The 20,925-nt window shown below is 44.5% G+C and overlaps 1 protein-coding gene and 1 long non-coding RNA gene across 3 annotated transcripts in view; one reads left to right on the top strand and one right to left on the bottom strand.

Moving 5' to 3' along the window:
- ECHDC2 (enoyl-CoA hydratase domain containing 2) overlaps positions 1-20,925 on the bottom strand; it is a 61,268-nt gene that overhangs the window by 2,619 nt on the left and 37,724 nt on the right. For both annotated transcript variants that reach the window (XM_030207108.1, XM_030207107.1), the window contains exons 3-8: positions 20,174-20,261; positions 16,940-17,026; positions 8,846-8,938; positions 8,049-8,105; positions 7,776-7,963; positions 3,344-3,394 (exon numbers count right to left, since the gene is read on the bottom strand). In XM_030207108.1, the coding sequence (XP_030062968.1) occupies positions 3,344-3,394; positions 7,776-7,963; positions 8,049-8,105; positions 8,846-8,938; positions 16,940-17,026; positions 20,174-20,261 (564 nt within the window). The remainder of the gene's footprint in view (positions 1-3,343; positions 3,395-7,775; positions 7,964-8,048; positions 8,106-8,845; positions 8,939-16,939; positions 17,027-20,173; positions 20,262-20,925) is intronic.
- Positions 52-18,296, top strand: LOC115472730. The gene is made up of 4 exons (XR_003942551.1): positions 52-64; positions 10,347-10,353; positions 17,677-17,679; positions 18,215-18,296. It is a non-coding gene; the product is annotated as an uncharacterized LOC115472730 (long non-coding RNA).

A 20,925-nucleotide genomic window follows, 5' to 3' on the forward strand; every position in this document is an offset into this window, starting at 1 on the left:
AGATCATAGGATCTGTTCAGAAAGGTTTATAAGTAACCAATAAAACTCTGCACTGGACATCTTAGTGCCGATTTAAATTATTAGTCTTTGCCTTCAAATGCGCATACAGTGCCTTACAACATTCTTCACACCCTAGTACAATTGTCCCATTTTGGTGTCTAAAAATGTAATTCAAAATGCATTAAAGTAGAGTTTGTTTCACTACCTACACAATGTACTTTACACTTTCAGCTTGAAAATACATCTACAGTAATATTGAAAAAGTAAGTTAATGAAAACGTCCTCCGCCAACACAGTATTTAGTGGATGCCTCTTTGGCAGCAACAAGCATGAGTCATTTATGGTGCATTTTTTTCTATCAAAAAAGGTACCAGTACTCAAATGCCAGGCCACCCTTCAGGGGTGGGGTGATCACTGAGGGACCCAATTCCCCAATAGCCAGGCACCCTGCAACCAGCCATAGAATCTATGACAAGGCAGAATTGGTGTGTAGACCCTGACCTCTTCCATTAAAACTTGGGGACCATGGGTCAATTTTAGCAGACAATGGAAAAGGTGGCGGTACTCAGTACCCCCAAGTACCCCCCTCAAAAAAAGCCCTCAGCATTGGTGGCTATCAGCTTCGCACTACAGTTGGGTGCACTTTTTGCCCATTCGTCTTTGCAAAATATGGCATGTTCTTAACTTGAGGGAGCTTAAGAACGTAAGATATGCCCTAAGGGGTGAGACCTAAAAGGTTCATGAAGCCCTGTATCCTGTTTCAAGCAATAGCCAATTCATGTCACAGATACCCAGCAGTATCCCAAAAAGTATTAAGATTCCCAGCTGTAAAGGTCTCAAGTACAAAACTTATTATGGATCCAATTTCTCCTTCCTGGGCAGCCGTCTATGGAACGCTCTTCCTAGACCTATCCGAGCAATCCATGACCACCTACCATTCAGAAAAGCACTAAAAACCCATCTATTCAAACAAGCCTACCCAATAGACCCAGATTAATCTCATGAACCCATCTACCTTACATATACTGAAGAGAAAACCACATTGACCCAGAATCTATCTCCCACCTTACCCTCCTCTGTCTATCACCTGTCTCTACCTACCTACCCATCCATTTACTACCCATCCATCCTTCTATTATGTTATACTTAATTTCCTACTTTACATAACAAAATTCTGTGTTACCTATTACTGTGTAAGCCGCATTGAGCCTGCTTTTAGTGGGAAAGTGCGGGATACAAATATAATAAATAAATAAATCCTTACTGTGGCTTTTCCCCAAGTCTCTTAATTTTTAAAATTTGTAATTCATTTCTTATATTACCACCTGCAAGCCTGAAAGCTATCGAAATGGTGCACATTCAGATACAACAGGTATTTCTCTGTCCCCAGGGGGCTTACAATCTAAGTTTGCATCTGAGGCAATGGAGAGTTATGTGACTTGCCCAAGATCAAAAGGAACTGCAGTGGGGTTTCAACCTGGATTTCGGCCTGTTGCTCTAATCATTAGACTACTCCTCAGTGTGGGGGTACTTTTATAAAGCATCTTCCATGTGTAAAGCATGGCTAAACATACATGTATAAGCACACATGCTGACAAAATGGCATGTGGGCGTTCCTAGGGGTGTAGTTTGGGCAGAGCAGAGGCGCAGCTGTGAGCATGTATATCAAACATATAAACGGCAAGTGACCAACTCACCTGCAAATGCGCAGTACAGACTTCCCTCTCTGTCCCGCCCTCGCGTCAAGACGTCATGACGTCAAAGGGCGGAACAGAGAGGGAAACGGAGTCGGACTGTTGGACGCCACCGCCGCTGCCGCCTGGAAACGAACATCGCGCGAACCCATCTCCACCCTCCACCCTCCCCCCATCCCCACCGCCGCTCCCGCCCCCCCTCCGTATCGGACCCCCTGCACTGACCTGACAGTGCCTCTCACCTCCGTACGGAAGCGCTGCAGGCAGCAGCAGAGCAGAGCAACAGATAAATAAATAAAGATAGACTACTCATGTGAAATACACCACCTCTGATGGTTCACAAACAAAAATAAAAAAAAAATAAAAACATCTTAATTTTTTGATTAATGCAGCTATTAATAAACGAACGTGATATGTGTTGAGATTGTTAGGTGGTTGATGGCCTTTATAAAACAGACACTTTTTTTTTACTTTTCACACAGGCATCCCATTGTAAAATGAGTCCTTACAACTACATCCTACAACCCCCCCCCCCCCCCCCCCCAGCAGGTTTCACCTTCAAGCAATAGTTTCAGAACCGTGATCACTACCCAGGCCAGAGAGCAAAAGGCCAGGAACTGAAACTGTCACTGAGCCACCAGTCCAGACCATTTCTTCCTGCTTAAAGGCCAAATTCTTTAACTAGCTTTCCTGCAATCACTCTATTTCCATTAATCCCAGCTATTAATGCATTGTAACATACATAGTAACATAGTAGATGACGGCAGAAAAAGACCAGCACGGTCCATCTAGTCTGCCCACGATAAACTCATATGTGTATACCTTACCTTGAATTTGTACCTGTCTTTTTCAGGGCACAGACCTTATAAGTCTGTCCAGCAGTATTTCCCGCCTCCCAACCACCAGTCCCGCCTCCCATCACCGGCTCCGGCACAGACCCCGTATAAGTCTGCCCTCCCCTATCCTAGCCTCTCAACCACCAACCCCTCTTCCCCCCGCCACCCAATTTCAGCTAAGCTTCTGTGGATCCATTCCTTCTGCACAGGATTCCTTTATGCCTATCCCACGCATGTTTGAATTCCGTTACCGTTTTCATCTCCACCACCTCCCACGGGAGGGCATTCCAAGCGTTCACCACCCTCTCTTCGAAGAAATACTTCCTGACATCTTTCCTGAGTCTGCCCCCCTTCAATCTCATTTCATGTCCTCTCATTCTACCGCCTTCCCATCTCCGGAAAAGATTCGTTTGCGGATTAATACCTTTCAAATATTTGAACGTCTGTATCACATCACCCCTGTTCCTCCTTTCCTCCAGAGTATACATGTTCATTGAGGTTTGTTAGTATAAGAAGGCCCAGTCTAAGCCTACGCAAGGACCTATCTCAGTGGTCAGACCTTGGGCCTGCTTCTGCCCACAAGCCCTGCCATATTGGTTTGTGGGATACCAATCATCTTTAACTTAATATCTACCATTTTCAAATATTCTTTTTATTGTTTACCACAAGATGTGCTCATCATGTTCCACAGTGATTTCTTTAGTTCACCTTTGCCTGAACAATGACTAAGTTTGTGAACGCATATCACCGCTTCAGAATTTCAACCCAAACTTTTCATTTCTAATCTAATATCCAAATTAATTAAATAGTTACCTCTGTGCCTCTGTTTATGGCTAGTTTTGCCATTTTCACTGCCACTGGAGCCTTAACAAGAAAAAAAAAAAGGCAAAACACAAGCCTGAATGTAAAGTTTACGATTACTAAAATTTATTATACCATATGGATCACAGTGGTTTACAATATTAATAAAATATCACATAAACACCGACATCATTTATACTGATTTGCAGCACTGGAAGAAATCTGTTCTAACAAAAGATTAAAAACTGGAAACCTTAAATCCGAAAAAATTTCTCCAGACTGATTGGGGACATTTAAGGAAAAAGTCATCCAAATCATACGCAGCTCAATGCTGCCCCCACCCCCCCCCCCCCCCCCCCCCATGCATCTCCCATGACCTCCAATATAATTCCTCCACCCCACACCACAGATCTGCTTCACCCCTGAACTCTCCGAGCCATTTCAACCCTCGCGCCTTCCCCAGAATTCCGATTCCTTTCGCCCTTATTGGTACAGACCTCTTATTCTTTCCCTTCTTATGGACCTCTAGGCTCCATCTTTGCTGCCATGAGAAGCCAATGAATGAAGGGACTGAGTCAGCCCTTGGCCCTGCACTCAAAAGGCATCAGGGTGGCTCTGCTCCCTTCAGACTGCACGTAGAAAGCTGGGCCCTGCTACATGTTATGGCAGCAGATATGAGGCCCAGAAGTTCCATGGGAGAAGGATGCAGGGCGGGAACAGCAGAGTAAGACTGGATGGTGGTTCAAAGTAGAAGCAGCAGCACGTGAAGTATCAAAGGTCTAAAGGGAGACAGGCAGGCAGGCATTTTGTCATCCTCCAAAATTTTCAGCCCTAGGCAAAAGCCTAGCAGGCTAGTGCATAAATCCAAGCCTGTGCTGCAGATCTCATGAACCTGAAGATATAGTAATGGAATCTGCTCGCCAATTTCAGGACTTTGCCCCAAAAAGGGGCTTGATATTCAACAGAATTTATTTGGGTAGTACAGCTCCTACCAGATAAGTCCTGCTGACTGGGAAAATACCGAGATTTTCAACAGCATTATCCAAATATTGCTACTGAACATCTAGTCAGATTTCCTTGGCACTATGCCAGGGTGGTCTGGGTTGGTGAAGCCAGAAGTGATATTCAGTCTACTAACAAGGCAAATACCTGATAAAGACAGATGTATCCAAACAAAGGTTCCTTATACAAAATACTGGTAAAACATATTTTTTTACAAAATACTGCAAATTTGTTTTTTGTGGGCCATCAGAAGTGTAATAAAACACTCAAGCACCAAGCTTAAACTCCTCATCGGTCCATTTTATGTTAACGAAAAAGTTCCTTTTTTTTCAGTTCATAATTCACACGCAAACTTCATAAACTTTCAATTCTTCAAAACATAAAACACTCAAGCACCATGCTTAAACTTCTCATCGGGCCATTTTATATTATCAAAAAAGTTCCTTTTCTTCAGTTCATAATTCACACGCAAACTTCATAAACTTTCAATTCTTCAATACAGAGTAATCAAGAACTTATCTTTTTCAAATTTTGAGCTGTTAGACTACGAAGATTCATCTCACTGAATCGGCAACTGCCAATAGAAGATACATCAACTGTTCTCATATCATAGGTCCAACATAGCATGGAAAGTTGCTTCAGGGGTTTTTCCAGTCAAACTTCAACACCATTATTTTCAAGCCCAAATTATGGTGCCGAAGTTTTGACTGAAACCCCCCCCCCCCCCCCCCCTGAAGCAGCCATCCATGCATAGCGAAGAATAGCGCTATGTCGGACCTACGATATGAGAGCAGTTCATGTGTCTTCTATTGGCAGATGCCGATTCAGTGAGATGAATCTTGGTAGTCTAACAGCTCAAAATTTGAAAAAGGTAAGTTCTTGATTACTCTGTATTGAAGAATTGAAAGTTTATGAAGTTTGCGTGTGAATTACGAACTGAAGAAAAGGAACTTTTTTGATAATATAAAATGGCCCGATGAGGAGTTTAAGCATGGTGCTTGAGTGTTTATGTTTAAACGGTTTTTATTATGGAACATTCATAAAACACAACAATCCACTGTAATACAGATTAAGCATAGATCCAATCAGACCTCTTCAGAAGGTCCTGTACCATAGAGCCTCTAGTGTATCCGTAGCAATATCCATAAACTTTTCATTATAAAACTTCTCTTCCCTCCCTCCTTCCAATAAACCCAAAACTGGTAACAGTAACCACATGTATAACTAGTGATAAATTCTTCCAGCCTCTTCCGCCTTGGGACTTCTTCAACTAACTGAGAACTCTCATGCTAATACATCATGAATCTAGTCCGCTAGGCTTATTCCACCTTCTGCAGTTCAGCTCTGTGCTTCCCCCCCTCCTCTTCACCGATGGTCTCCATCTTGTGCCGGGGAGCAGAGTGTGCACTATAGGGATTGCGGCCCTGTTGCGGATTTCCAATCTGACCACAACCATCACAGAATTGTGGTCTATGGTCCTGAAAGGTTTCCCCAGGTGTATCTAATTTATAGAGGCTCCAGATAGTCCATAGGCTCTCACGTTCCATAACAGTTACCTTTTGCCCCCCCCCCCCTATTCTCCCTCCCTAACCCTTGCTCCTCAGCGTCAGAACATGTCTCCCTCCCATCCCTCCCGGATCTCCCCTAAGACTTCCTTCCCCACCTCCCATGCACTCCACATTCAACCACATTCATCCTAATGCGTTCAATACTTGGCTACGCGCTCTAGGAGAAATTCCTTTTAAATATGCACCCCAGACTCTGGTGCTTGAGTGTTTTACTACACTTCCATGATAGAGTTTACCCGCTATTCTGATGGTCCACAAAAAAAAAAAAAATGTTCAGTATTTTGTATAAGGAACCTTTGATGAGATGTATTTGTGTTTGGTTAAGTACCTTAAAACAGAACTGACCACTTGTGTGTTTCCAATTGTTAAAGATAGGATAGCAAAAAGACTGTCCTAACATTATCCAGATAACTCTCTGGGTACATAAAAATACCATACTGGGTCAGACCAATGCTCCATCTAGCCCAATATCCTGCTTCCAACAGTGGCCAATGTAGGTCACAAGTACCTGCAGAAACCCAATTAGTAGCAACATTCCATGTAGAACCCCAAAGAGTAGCAACATTCCGTTCAGAATCTCAAATAGTAGCAACATTCCATGCTAACAATCCCAGGGCAAGCAGTGGCTTCCCCATGTCTATCTCAATAGCAGACTATGGACTTTTCCTCCAGGAACTCGTCCATGCATTATTTTAAACCCAGATACACTAACCACTGTTACCACATCCTCTGGAAATGAGTTCCAGAGCTTAACTATTCTTTCACTGAAAAAATATATTTCCTCCTACTTTTTAAAAAAAAAGTATTTCCATGTAAATGGACTTGGGGAAAAATCCACAATTCCAGGAATAACGTGCATAGAATGTTTGTACGTTTGGGAAGCTCGCCAGGTGCCCTTGGCCTGGATTGGCCGCTGTCGTGGACAGGATGCTGGGCTCGATGGACCCTTGGTCTTTTCCCAGTGTGGCATTACTTATGTACTTATGTCCTCTACTTGGCTCACTTTTATTACATAGAGCAGTGATTTAACCTATTGTGATGTCATAGTGGCTCATTCCACCAATAAGAGCCAACCTCATTAGTGATGTCACAATGGCTTGATTGTATAGAATGTTTGTACGTTTGGGAAGCTTGCCAGGTGCCCTTGGCCTGGATTGGCCGCTGTCGTGGACAGGATGCTGGGCTCGATGGACCCTTGGTCTTTTCCCAGTGTGGCATTACTTATGTACTTATGTCCTCTACTTGGCTCACTTTTATTACATAGAGCAGTGATTTAACCTATTGTGATGTCATAGTGGCTCATTCCACCAATAAGAGCCAACCTCATTAGTGATGTCACAATGGCTTGATTGTATAGAATGTTTGTACGTTTGGGAAGCTCGCCAGGTGCCCTTGGCCTGGATTGGCCGCTGTCGTGGACAGGATGCTGGGCTCGATGGACCCTTGGTCTTTTCCCAGTGTGGCATTACTTATGTACTTATGTAATTTCATTGAGTGTCCCCCTGGTCTGTGTACTTTGTACCAGTCTGAATAGACCCAGTAGCTGGATAAGTAACAATGGCTATGTTAGACCCAAGTATTCAGAGATACAGGCGTTGAATAACCAGGTATAAAAAAAAAACAAACTGTGGTGACAAAAACCTCTAACTGCTGTGGTTGAATATTGACCCAAATGTTTTTAAAACTCTCGGCCTGATCTGATGAACCAGAAAACTTCTTACAAGTTGACTGCAGCATTTTCTAACTTTCACATATAATTTCTACAAAAGATTCCCTCCAACAAATGAGGTCTGAGCTCAGTAGCTGCTGGATTAATGTTAAGGACCACTGACTTTACAGTGCAGATGACGGAGCCTGCGGAAGGCAGCACTGACCTGAGGGAGAATCTCTTGGGCCAAAACCAGTGCTCTTTGGTAAGCTGCATCCCCGTGGTCAATCTGTGGCACTGCGTGGTTTACAAGTCCTATGGTGACTGCTTGTTCACCATCGATTTGTCTGCCGGTGAAAATGAGTTCTTTGGCAACAGCGAGCCCTACAGCCCGAGGCAAACGCTGACTCCCTCCTGCAGGTAGAAAGAAACCCTATAAGCAAACTGTGTTATCCTGAACACATCAGCTCTACTAGGTGGTCTAACAGAATTATATTACCTGCACCAGGCAGAAGTCCTCTGGTGGTCTCAATAAGGCCCATTTTAGCAGTAGATGCTATTCGAGAAGAAAAATGGCAGGGTCAGCCATTTTGAAAAATACACAGCATGAACAGACAAATGTAAGTGCAGCCCTTGCCCTAACAATTTCTCTACTAGGAACCCAAAATCAGGGCTGGTCAAACCCGGTAAGCGGGGTAAGCACCGCAGGGGGGCGCCTGCCTTCAAGGGCACCGCTGCGGCGCTGTGCCGCCATACCACGCCGCCCTTGGTGCTTTAAATCTTTTTAATTTACCTCTGTCCCAGCAGCCGCGTCATTTGAAAGCCCTGCCCCGTCTCTAGCCTTCTCTCCCTTCGTGAGTTCGTTCCGCAGAGTCCCGCTTTCTGACGTCATTTCCTCGAGGGCGAGACTCTTGAGGGAACAAACTCACGAAGGGAGGGAAGGCTAGAGACGGGGCAGGGCTTTCAAATGACGCGGCTGCTGGGATGGAGGTAAATTTAAAAAAGACTTAAACCACGTAGGGAAGAAAAAGGGGGATGTTGGGGGGGAGAAGAGGGTGGGCAGGTGGCCATAAATGGGAGGGAGATGAGGGTGAAGGAGAATCGCTGGACAGGGGCAGGGTGGGAGAAGAGAGAAAGGAGATGCGGGGGGGGGGGGCACCGTGCGCGCACGCCAACTCATAGTCTGCAGGGGGGCACCAGAGGCCCTAGGACGGGCCTTCCCAAAATTATGAAGGTCTTTCTTTGAGGGCCAGGAGCTACCTCACAGATAATGTGCTGGGTGTGCTCTGAACATACCTGCTACTCGAAGATCACAGGCTAATGCCAACTCCAGGCCACCGCCTAAGGCATAGCCATCGAGTGCAGCAATGGTGGGAACCGGCAAAGCAGCTGGTGAAGGGAAACACATTTCAAAGTCAACAACTATGGCAGTAAACTATTCGCCAACTGTATTTCTGCTTCATTTGTTTTTCTATTCAATGTGTTTTAAAGAAAATTTCAGAAAAAAACATTACTGAACGTGAACATTAACTGGATGAAGTACATCTGAAAAGTTAGCCCAACATGAAGATACATCTAGCTCCCTTTTAGTGACCTTTATTCCTATACCTTCATTCACTAACAAAGCAATTACTCTGCTCAATAAAATCCAGCAAAGAATGATCTGGCTCGTTCTTTATGAGGTGTAGTCTCTCTGTGCTTCTGACATCTTCTACCTTGCAATCTCCAGATTTTCTCAGTCTCATTTTGGGTCTACTGATTAACCCACCGTGGAGCTCGTTTTCAAAAGAGAAAAACATCCAAAAAGTGGCATAAATCTGCATTTGTGACAGAGAGAGGGAACTAAGTACAGAAAAAGTCCAAGCAAAAAAAAAAAAAAAAAAAAAAAGCACAAAGGGCCTTTAAAAACAAAGGGAACACAGTTCTTTCATTAGAAAAAAAAAATCCTTTAATAGTGAACTTTGATTGAAGAAAGACCCGACACGGGCCGTGTTTCGGTGCTACCGCACCTGCGTCAGGGGTCACACCAATGATAAAGGAGGCTTCAACAGACTAATTTCAAAAGTCTGATGCTTTCCAAAATTTTGTATGGTATGTTCTTCCGAATATAATGTAGTGCAGAACCACAAAATCTAGTATGTTCACAAGCAATACTGTACTGTGATTATGTACCTATCAAATTGTGATCTGTCTAGATCTCTGTGGGTACAATGGAACAAACAAATTAAATTACAATTTTAAATTAATACCATTTTAACAAGCTTGTTAAATTAATTTGTGATAGATAGGGGGGAGCAAGGTGAATAGAGGAGTTCTGGGAGAGACTGATGTGTGGGGAACACAGAACCGAAGGGTAGTTGGGGGGGGGGGAGGGGAGGAGGTCACTACTATAAGGGGCAAGGATAGGAATGGGGAAGTTAGGAAGGGAGGGAAGAGGGAAGGGAGGGTGGGGGGCTATGGGGGGGGGGGACAGCTACAATAGCTAGTGGACGAGTTCATGATTCAAGGGTGTATTACCTAAAATATGTTTACTGTTATGGTTAGGGTGTAGGTATAATACCTCTGTTTGATCAAGTGTATTGCAAGTTCCAAATAAAGTAGATGTGATGGGGAAGGGGGGGAGGAAATGTTAAAAGCTTGATGACCGCAAACAGTGGGCTATAAGTGATGAGCAGCACCCAGAAGGGTTGCAGCATTGTACGGCACTCGCTGTGTTGAAGTGGTTTTGTACTACCCTTTGTTCTGTCATTAATAAAAACCGTTGAAACATAAATTAATTTATGAGAGGGTGGAGGAGAAAAGGAGTTTTGTGTTTACATTTTTCAAATGATTGCCACTATAAAATTTTAATAGCTATACGCATAGCATTTTTAAATATAGACTTAATTTTACATCTGTAAATATTTTGTCCTTTAATCACCTCCATGATAGTCTTCCATGTGGGAAACCAAAAGAAAGGGTGGGACTGGGAACGGAAAAGGGAAACCCTATCCAAGAGAACAAGGCAACAAGCCACCAGTGCCCACTGCTTCCCCCTCACCACCACCTCCTCTGCAACTCTAAAGAGGTCAGACCAGCCAGGGAATGGTACCTGAAAATACCCAGTCGCCTCTCTTGGTTCAGTGGTGGGCTGATTGCTTAGCTTGCTGTAGCAAAAAAAATAATACACCCGACCAGGTACTGCTGCAGAGTGCAGAGCAGACACAATGAAGACTCCCAGACTGAGAGCTAGCTGACTACCAGTTAGTAGCAGTGACTGCTCCTACTGTTGCAGGCAGCGGGCAAGCAGCACTGCTTCCTCCCGGTTGCACGACGTGGAAGACTCTGGAAAATTCTCTCAACTGAACGTGGAGGTCCCCCAAACGCACGTTAACAGTAGTCAGGTGACCTCTGATGCTGCCACGTGTGTGTGTTGTGTGAGCCTACATCAGCCCGAGAAGAGAGTTCCGGGAAGGCTTTCCCTACAGACTGATTGCAGACTTGCAGAGCAGCGACTGCCCACCTCTGCCAAGTAGCTGCACCAGGTCCTGCAGCCCTGGCAGCTGGAGATAAACGAGCAGCACTAACGGAGAGGTTATGGGCAACTTGGTAAGGCTACAGGCACAGGACTTTGCTGAACACAACATGCACGACTACAATGTATAAGTATCACTTCCTCCGAGTCCTACTCACTTCAATCAGTCTGTTACTAGAGTAGGAGGAGGAAGCAGGAGCAGAGGCCACCTCGGAGGACTCTGGGTAGGTGAAGTCATGGTGACACTACAGCTTGTTCAATACCTTGACTTGCACGACCTCCTTCCTGTTTCCCAATCTGGATTTCGTGCCTTTTTTTTTAGTATGGAAATGGTGTTGTGCTCTCTTTTAGATCATGATCGAACACTGTTGAGTGAAGGGAAAAGTGCACTGTTACTCCAATTTGACTTATCTTCAGCCTTTGACTTAATGGACCATACTCTCCTTTTACAAAATCTTGAGGATTTGGGAATTATGGGGAATGTTTTTGAGTTGGTTTAAAGGCTTCTTGTCCAGTAGATCATATAGGGTTAAATTACATATGGATTTATCTTTTCATTGGAGTAATATGTGCAGATTGCCTCAAGGCTCTCCCCTTTTTCCAGTATTGTTTAATGTTTTTCTACAATCTTTGGGCTCATTGTTAGACAAAATTGGTTTTCTTCACAATATTTATGCCGATGACATTTCTGTGCTGATCCCGATTCGATCTATCTTTAACATTGATTTTCCAAAGGTTCAACATTGTATTGACTTATTAGGAAAAATGGATGCATGCCCACAGGTTAAAACTTAATACAGTGTGCCCTCCCTAAATGCAGGCTGGGGTCTGATCCAGAGGTTGCAACCATTAGTTCGTAATTATTGCTATATGTTTTATTTTTAAATTCTAATTCTTGGATTTCAAATTTCCTAAACTTGTGGACAGAAAGGCTGTTATATTTCAACGGTTTTTATTGATGACAATAATCATTATAAACACAATCCATAGATTCAAACACTTCGTTAACCTAAAAACAGGTCACTGTTGCGTACATATATCGTAACTACATCATCAATATTTTCTATCATCATTTTCTCCTCCCCCCCCCCCTGGGGTTAACATCTTCACAATAGTCTTCTTACTTCATGGTGTCTAGTCATTTCCAATATCTGTTACAGGACTATACCCATTTACAACCTGGAGCGCTTATCTCCTGAACACTCCATTTGCTAAGACATTCCAAGTCTATTTAGCACCACACTTCGTGCTTTGTGGGAGATATCTTGCAAATACTTAATCCATATCTTGATAAACTCCTTTCTTTTCTTTGGATTACCATAAGCCGTCCAACAGAAAGGCTGTTAATGATATTTCTCTTTATTTTTGCCTTTTGTATAAATGCCGATTGCATATTCACGTATTGTGATGATATATGGAAATATATGAATAAAGAAATAATAAAAAAAAACCAAAACTTAATACAGAAAAAAACGAAATTTCTATGTTTCAATACTAACCCAGAGCAAATTCCTAAGACTATTACTATTAATCAAGTTGAATACAAGTTTTATTCGGTTATTAGGATCTAGGGAGTTCAAATAGACAGTTCCAAAGCGCAAGTCAATACACCGGTCTACAAAATGTTTCTTCTTGATGAGAAAACTGCACACTATTTGAACATTTTTTGAAGTCAACCGATATGAGCACTTAGTGCATGCGTTACTACTGTCAACCCTTGATTATTGGGACTCAGTTTATCTGGGTTGCATGACGAGGCTACTGAAAAGGCTTCAAACCGTGCAAAATATGGCAATTCAACTAATGTCTGGGCTACCTACATTTGAGAGTGTTTCCCCGTTTTACATTAAACCTTGCTAGTTATGAACTGAAGCTACAGCGCTTTTTGAATTAGCTTGTTTTCTTTTTAAAACATTACAAGGCTCGGTTCCTACCTATTTCCTCATCTACCTTTTACTTTGCAGCCCCCTTTAGAACTAGGGGATGTGACAGCACTAATTTTTTCACCTTTCCTTCTGCTAAGTGTAAAAAGAGACTGGTGCTCTTTGAAAAATCTTTGGCTGTTCAAGCTGCTAGACTGTGGAAGGATATTGCTGGAATGTTTTCCTTTTCACAATCATACCTTCTATTTGGAAATAAGATCAAATTTTTCTTATTTAAGAAATATGTATTTTAAGCAGGCTTTGTTACTTTTTTAAGTGGTTTATGTCATTCCCAGAGTTTTGTTCTGGTCTCTTTTTTTGATGTCTGTAATCCGCTTAGAACTGAAAGATGGTAGTGGGATATAATTCCAGATGAAATGTAATGGCACACTTCTGCAGTCAATCATACTGGGGGGGGGGGGGGGGAAGGGAGGGACGGGGTGGGGTGGGGTGGGGGGGTTTCCAAGTGATGTCAACACTGGCTTGCATCTGATTGGGCCTGGACTTCCAGTCCCAGCTCAACTGTTTCTGGGACCAGAAGTTCGGGCCCAAGCAGATGCAAACCAGGTCTGACATTGCCTGTAGAGGGGGAGAAGCAGAGATATGGAAAATACTTTTTTTTATTATTTTAACTACTTTCTCAACTTGTACTTTGTTACTAAGTACAAAAGTACAGCTTATTTGTAATGAGTTACAAGTAAAAGCATGGCAAAAAAGTACTGCCAATTGTACTTCAGTAGTGTAACAAAGTAAAAGTACTTTGTTACTACCCATCTCTGTAAATGATAAATATTATAATGTAAGTTAAAACTGAATGGATAGAGTGGAACAGGAAAGCAGGAAAATTCATCTTCCAAGTCCCTGCAGTACCCAGGGCTGAACTCACTCCATAGTGCAAATTAAGGACAATCTGATGGTCATGAGATCTCAGCAGGGTTGCCAAAAAAAAAAAAAATTCCCACACAAAAATGCCCAAAACCCGCCCAAAAAACACACACACCCCACCCCCGCCGTCATCAACACCGCCCCTTCCGTCATCACCCCCACCCCCGCCATCAACCCCGCCCCTTCCGTCATCAGCCCGCCCCCGCCGTCATCAGCCCCGCCCCTTCCGTCATCACACCGCCCCTGCCGTCATCGCCCCCGCCCAATACATCAGCAAACCCCGCCTCTGTCGCCATTAGCCCCACCCCCACCGGCCAAAAAAACCGCCCCAAAACCTGCACAGAAAAAACAAAACGAGCCCAAAAAACCGCAACCCGCCACGGGCAAAAGTTTCCCGCGGCGGGTTGCAGAAAACCGGCCAATTGGGTGGGAAAACCGCCCATCTGCCAACCGTGGATCTCAGTGAACTTTATTTATTTATTTATTTGCTGCATTTGTATCCCACATTTTCCCACCTATTTGCAGGCTCAATGTGGGTTACATAGTTCCATCATGGCGATCGCCATTCCGGAGTGAGAGATACAAGTGGTATTACATTAAAGATCATAATTGACGTGGAGGGGCATAATCGAACGCGAATGCCCATCTCCATGGGCGTCTATCTCCGAGAACGGGTACGTGAAGGGGCGGGACAAGTCGTATTTTCGAAAAAAATGGGCGTCCATCTTTTTTCTGATAATACGGTATGTGCCAGCCAAATGCATCGGATCTGTGTGGATTTGAGCTGGGCGGTTTCGTTTTTCAGCGATAATGGAAACCAAAGGCGCCCAGCTCAAAAACGACCAAATCCAAGGCATTGGGTTGTGGGAGGGGCCAGGATTCGTAGTGCACTGGTCCCCGACATGCCAGGACACCAACCGGGCACCCTAGGGGGCACTTGTAACAATTAAAAAAGCAAAGCAAACTACCTCTGAAGTCCATAGCTCCCTTTCCTTGGGTGCTGAGCCCCCAAATCCCTTCAAAACCCACTCTCCACAACTCTACACCATTACCATAGCACTTATAGCTGAAGGGGGGCACCTAGATGTGGGTTTTGGGGGCGGTTTGGAGCACTCCCATTTACCACCACAAGTGTAACAGGTAGGGGGGGATGGGTCTGGGTCCACCTGGCTGAAGTCCACTGCACCCACTAACAACTGCTCCAGGGACCTGCATACTGCTGTGATGGAGCTGGGTATGACATTTGAGGCTGGCATACAGGCTGGAAAAAAAAAGTTTTTAAAGTTGGTTTTTTGGGGTGGGAGGGGGTTAGTGACCACTGGGGGAGTCAGGGGTGGTCATCCCCAATTCCCTCCGGTGGTCATCTGGTCATTTAGGGCACTTTTTTGGGACTTGTTCGTGAAAAAAAAGGGTCCAAAAAAAGTGACCCAAATTCGCGGTAAAAACGCCTTTCTTTTTTCGATTATCGGCCGAGGACGCTCATCTCTCCTCGGCCAATAAACACACCCCAGTCCCGCCTTCACCACGCCTCTGACACGCCCCCGTCAACTTTAGCCGTTTCCGCGACAGATTGCAGTTGAAGACGCCCAAAATCGGCTTTCAATTATACCGATTTGGACGCCCACGGGAGAAAGACGCCCATCTCCCAATTTGGGTCGAAATATGGGAGTCTTTCTCTTTCAAAAATAAGCTGGATAGTAGATTAAGCAGTCAAGTATAAAGAGTTCATATTCGGAATAAGAGATAGAGTAGTATTGCGTTAAAGTTCATTTGTGGTAGAGTAGGCTTTGGTAGTCGAGTATAGAGAGTTAGGTTTTATTCAGTTCAGGCTTGAGTTTCATTGTCTGGTAATTAGGATGGATCGTTGCGCTATGCCTTGTTGAACAGGCAGGTCTTCAGTGATTTCCGAAAGTTGGTTAGGTCGCGCATTTTTTTCACGGCGAGTGGTAGTGCGTTCTGTAACTGCGTGCTTATGTAGGAAAAGCTGGATGCATATGTTAATTTGTATTTTAGTCCTTTGCAGCTGGGGAAACGGAGATTCAGGAATGTGTGTGCTGATCTTTTAGTGTTCCTGGGTGGTAAGTCTATGAGGTCTGACATGTAGACCGGGGCCTCTCCGCAAATGATTTTATGAACCAGGGTGCAGATTTTGAACGTAATACGTTCTTTAAGTGGGAGCCAGTGTAGTTTTTCTCTTAGGGGTTTGGCACTTTCGTATTTTGTTTTACCAAATATGAGTCTGGCTGCAGTGTTTTGGGCTGTTTCAAGCTTCTAGATGATTTGTTCTTTACATCCGGCATAGAGTGCATTGCAGTAGTCTAGGTGACTTAGCACCATTGATTGTACAAGGCTGCGAAATATTTCCCTTGGGAAGAAAGGTTTTACTCTTTTTGAGTTTCCACATTGATTGGAACATTTTCTTTGTTGTATTTTTCACATGGCTTTCAAGTGTGAGATTTCGGTCAATTGTAACTCCAAGTATTTTCAGGCTATCTGAAACAGGAAGGGTATAGTTTGGTGTGTTAATAGTGGTGGGTTTGCTCGTGTTCTGTTGCGATGAAAGGACCAGACATTGTGTTTTTTCTGCGTTAAGTTTTAATTGAAATGCATCCGCCCATGAGTTCAACTTAAGAAAAGAAAGTCAAAAACATGTCTGATAGACCATATTTTCAGATCAGCTTTCAAGTGGACAAACGAGGACGCGTCAGATCAAAAGTACGAGTCATGACTCAGAAAGAAGTATGCCACAAGCCCAGTCAGAGTTCTAAGCAGGCAGGCTGCACACCGGATTTTTATTTTCACCTCTCTCTACTATTGCCACAGGGTAGTGGTGAAATAAGGCCAAGGGGCGGATCTAGGCAGCAGCTATCAGGGAAGGAGGCCGGGAGGGCTCGGTCACTCCCCCTTCCCTCTGCCCATGCCTAAGGGCATTTAAAAGTTAAGTCTGGCAGTGGGATCGGGGTAGTATCAGTGGAATCCAGCTCGGCCCATATCTGCCACATCTCTACTATAAATATTATACAATGACTGTAAAACATGATTTTCAACTTTGTAAACAGCAATACTTACCAATGTCATTCATTAAACTTCTCAGTTTTTGCACAAAATCATCTGCTTCCCAGTTGCTCATCTTCGCACGCTCTTTTAAGTCAGCCCCTAAAAGTAAAAATTAAAGGTGCAAAACAGGAAACAGAACATGGGATGAGGCATGGGCGTAGTTGGGGGGGGGGGGGCACTGCTCCCCCCAACGAGCTGAGCTGCCACACAAAAATGTATGAACTCTTTTCAAAAGAAGGGTTGTGAAAAAATAAAAACAAAATCAGCAAAAAGGTGACAGGGCCAGCAGAAGGGATTATGGCACCCTGAGCCACCTCCCCCTGTGGGTCTCTCCCCTGCTGGCCCCTCCCCCGCTCATTCTACAGTCCTTCTCTCCCCACCTCCAGTCCGGTCTCTCTCTCTCTCTCTTCAGCTTCCTTCCTCTCTGCAGAGCCAGCATCACATCTCTTCTCTCTCTCTCTGCCATGTGTTCGTCATCTCTCCCTCTGGGTTGCCAGACTGGGGGTGAAAAAAGAAGGGGAGAAACGCTGGACCAAGGGGGAGAGATGCCGAACGTGTGGAAGGGGGCGGGGGGGGGGGAGAGAGAGAGAGAAAGCTTAGCCTTTGGACCATGTGAAGCACTGGTGGTTATGTCAGAGGCTGGGGATTTCAGCGTCCTTTATCGTCAGCGCCCTGAGCCAATGCCTCACCTGGTCCAATGAATGTCAGGTGATATTCAGTACAACTAAAGTACCATTATAGTTGTACAGCTAGTTAAGAAGCATTTCCTGCTGTTGTGATTTTAAATAACCACAAGTCACCAAGAATTAGAACACTTCTACAGAAAAATGGAGTGGAGGAATAGCCTAATGGTCTGTGCAGTGGGCTGAGAACCGGGGAAACTGGGCTCAGTTCCCACTGCAGCTCCCTCCCTGTGACTCTGGGCAAGTCACTCAATCCTCTATTACCCCAGGTACAAAATAAGTACCTGTATATAATATGTAAACGGCTCTGATTGTAACCACAGAAAGGTGGTATAATCAAATCCCATTCCATGTCCCTTAACAGAAATCAAACTATTTATATGCTGCCTAATTTATCAAAGTAATTTCCAAACTTACACTGTAACATTATATATAACATCCAGGGCCGGTACAAGGTATTGGGCTCCCTAGGTAAACCTTCAGTCTTATCCTCTCTATCAACTTTCAGGTCCCTTTTCTGTCCCCCCCCCCCCCCCCCCAAGACATCATGATTTTTAATATTTAACTTTCTGTGTGTGTACATATCACATACAAATGTGGGCAGTTTCCAAAAGTAATTTACTCAGTTAAATGGGCTATTTGAAAATTTACCACCCTTCCTGTAGGTAAAAGTATGTATTGATGGTTTATGTGGCTGTTGGGATTGTTTTGCTTTGTCTGTAGCTATGCTTTGCTGCCCTAGGCGCCTACCTAGTCTTGCTTAATAGTTGGACTGGCCCTGATAAAATCAGAACATTACTATATATCTATATAAATAATTCTCACCTCCAACATTCTGACCTCCAACGTTCTGAATCTCATTGTGTGGCAGGGAAACACTGAAGCCCTGTAGTCTTCTAGGCTGTCATCACCACTCACTCTCACTCACAGACCCGCCCTCAGCCACGCCCCATCCACACATAATTCACAACCCCAACATTCTAAATGTAAATTTGTAGTTGCAAGATCCCATGAGTATGTGCCCCGCCCTCGCGTCAAAACGTGATGACATGGAGGGCGGGGCTATGACACTCAGCCAATCGCCAGTTCCACCGCCCTCCGACGCTACCCCCCCGACGCACTGCGAGAAACAGCGGCCTATGCAGGGCCTCCACCCCCCACCCCCGACGCACAGCGACAAACACCGAGCTATGCAGGGGGAGGAGTGCCGTCCGAACACCTGATCCGCCGGGACCCTCGAAGCTGCCGCCCTCCAAAAAAAAAAAATACCCACCGGCACCCTCCCGATGCTGCCGTCCTGCGCCCTCCCGACGCTGCCGCAGGTAAACCTTGCTAGCGCCCATTTCATTGCTCAGAGAAACGGCCTTTTTTTACTAGTAGCAGATAAAGACCATAAGGCCCCCCTTTAATTGCCCACTGTCTAATCCTGATACAATACCACGGAGATCATAAGTTAGCCACACTATCCAAGACACTGAATTGCTGCCTGGTAGGAGCAATAGTCTTTCCCAGATCAATTGGACTTGCCTGAGCGGATACTTCGACTAGGCTTTACATGCAAGAAAACTTTTTTTTTTAATTATATCTTTTATTTTATTAATTTCCATAAAGAGCAAAGTGACAGCAACATCATCTCAACAATAGTAAGCTTCTTATATAGAACTTGATTGCTCTAATACAATTTTTTACGTCAACCCCCCCCTCTCCCTCCCACCTACGCCCCCCCCCCACATTCCCCCCCCCCCCCAATTATCCTTCAATGTTCAATCTTTCGATGTTCAACTATAAATATGACATGTCAGGAGCAGTTCGAGCTGAGGACCACTTCTCATAAAGTTCCCACGTTTTATCTTTTTTTTTTTTTTTGTTACATTTGTACCCTGCGCTTTCCCACTCATGGCAGGCTCAATGTGGCTTACATGGGGCAATGGAGGGTTAAGTGACTTGCCCAGAGTCACAAGGAGCTGCCTGTGCCTGAAGTGGGAATTGAACTCAGTTCCTCAGTTCCCCAGGACCAAAGTCCACCACCCTAACCACTAGGCCACTCCTCCACTGTTGCTACTATTTGAGCTATTCCACTAGCAACATTCCATGTAGAAGTCGGCCCTTGCAGATCACCAATGTGGCCGCGCAGGCTTCTGCTTCTGTAAGTCTGACGGCCTGCACGTCCTTCTTCATGGAATGTTGCTAGTGGAATAGCAACATTCCATGTAGGATCTCCAATAGTATCTGTTTTATTTAATGGAGGGTTAAGTGACTTGCCCAGAGTCACAAGGAGCTGCCTGTGCCTGAAGTGGGAATCGAACCCGGTTCCTCAGTTCTCCAGGACCAAAGTCCACCTCCCTAACCATTAGGCCACTCCTCCACTCCAATGCTGTATCAAATATCCCCTACGGATAGCTGTAAGCTTTGACAGTAAACAAATATTGTCCAGTTTACTCAGGACAGTCTGCATGCAAGAAAACTTTTATAAAGTTACCACCACTCAATGTCCAATACAATTCAGCAAAAGCGTTTGTTTGTTTTTTTCAATTTCTATTAACAGAATCCAATTATTTCTTACCTGCGCAAAACACTCCTTTCACTTCACTCTTGATCACTACAACACGGACATTAGCATCATGTTGAAGTTCTTCTAAAGCTTTAGATAACTGACAATAAAACGGATGCATGAATTAAGTTCTAGATAATAGATTTTCAACGGGGCAATAGGGGTGGCTTTAGCGAAGGGGATCAGGCATTGCATACTAGGGTAAGGGGGATGGGAAAGCTGGGGGGCAGGGTTGTGTACTCAATGCTAGATAGGTAGGGGGCACAAAGGATATAACCTAGAGTTCAACATTGGATTTTTTTTTTCTTTCGGTTGGGTTAGAGGGGTAGGAGGACTGAAAGAACTAGATGGGAGCTCACAGAAAAACTGCACCAACATTGTGCTTAATATTTTCCTTAACATGATGCTACAGTGATTATTGTTTCTCAGTTTTCTCAAAAGTTGTACTCTCCTTTACTTAGGTTAGAGAATCCATGAAAGGGAACGGAGTTAGGAGGGAAAAGAGAGTAGGAGGTGAAGGGGAGGGTGGGGCGGGGGCTGAGGGAATTACTTGGGGGAAAAAAACTTGATGACAGGATACATCTTGCCTATCTTATTTTGTATGTCTAGACATTGGCCGTGTTTCGGCCAACCGGCCTTCTTCAGGGGGTCTTCAAATTGACGTATACAGATGTGCCTCCAGAATTCGCATGGAGTGCAAGGCGTAAATTTGTACTGGCTCTTTCCTACCCTCTGCTGCAGGCGGCCGGATTCAGGTGGAAGTA

The sequence above is a fragment of the Microcaecilia unicolor genome, chromosome 6, assembly GCF_901765095.1.
Source record: "Microcaecilia unicolor chromosome 6, aMicUni1.1, whole genome shotgun sequence".
In the NCBI taxonomy this organism is placed as follows: Eukaryota; Metazoa; Chordata; class Amphibia; order Gymnophiona; family Siphonopidae; genus Microcaecilia; species Microcaecilia unicolor.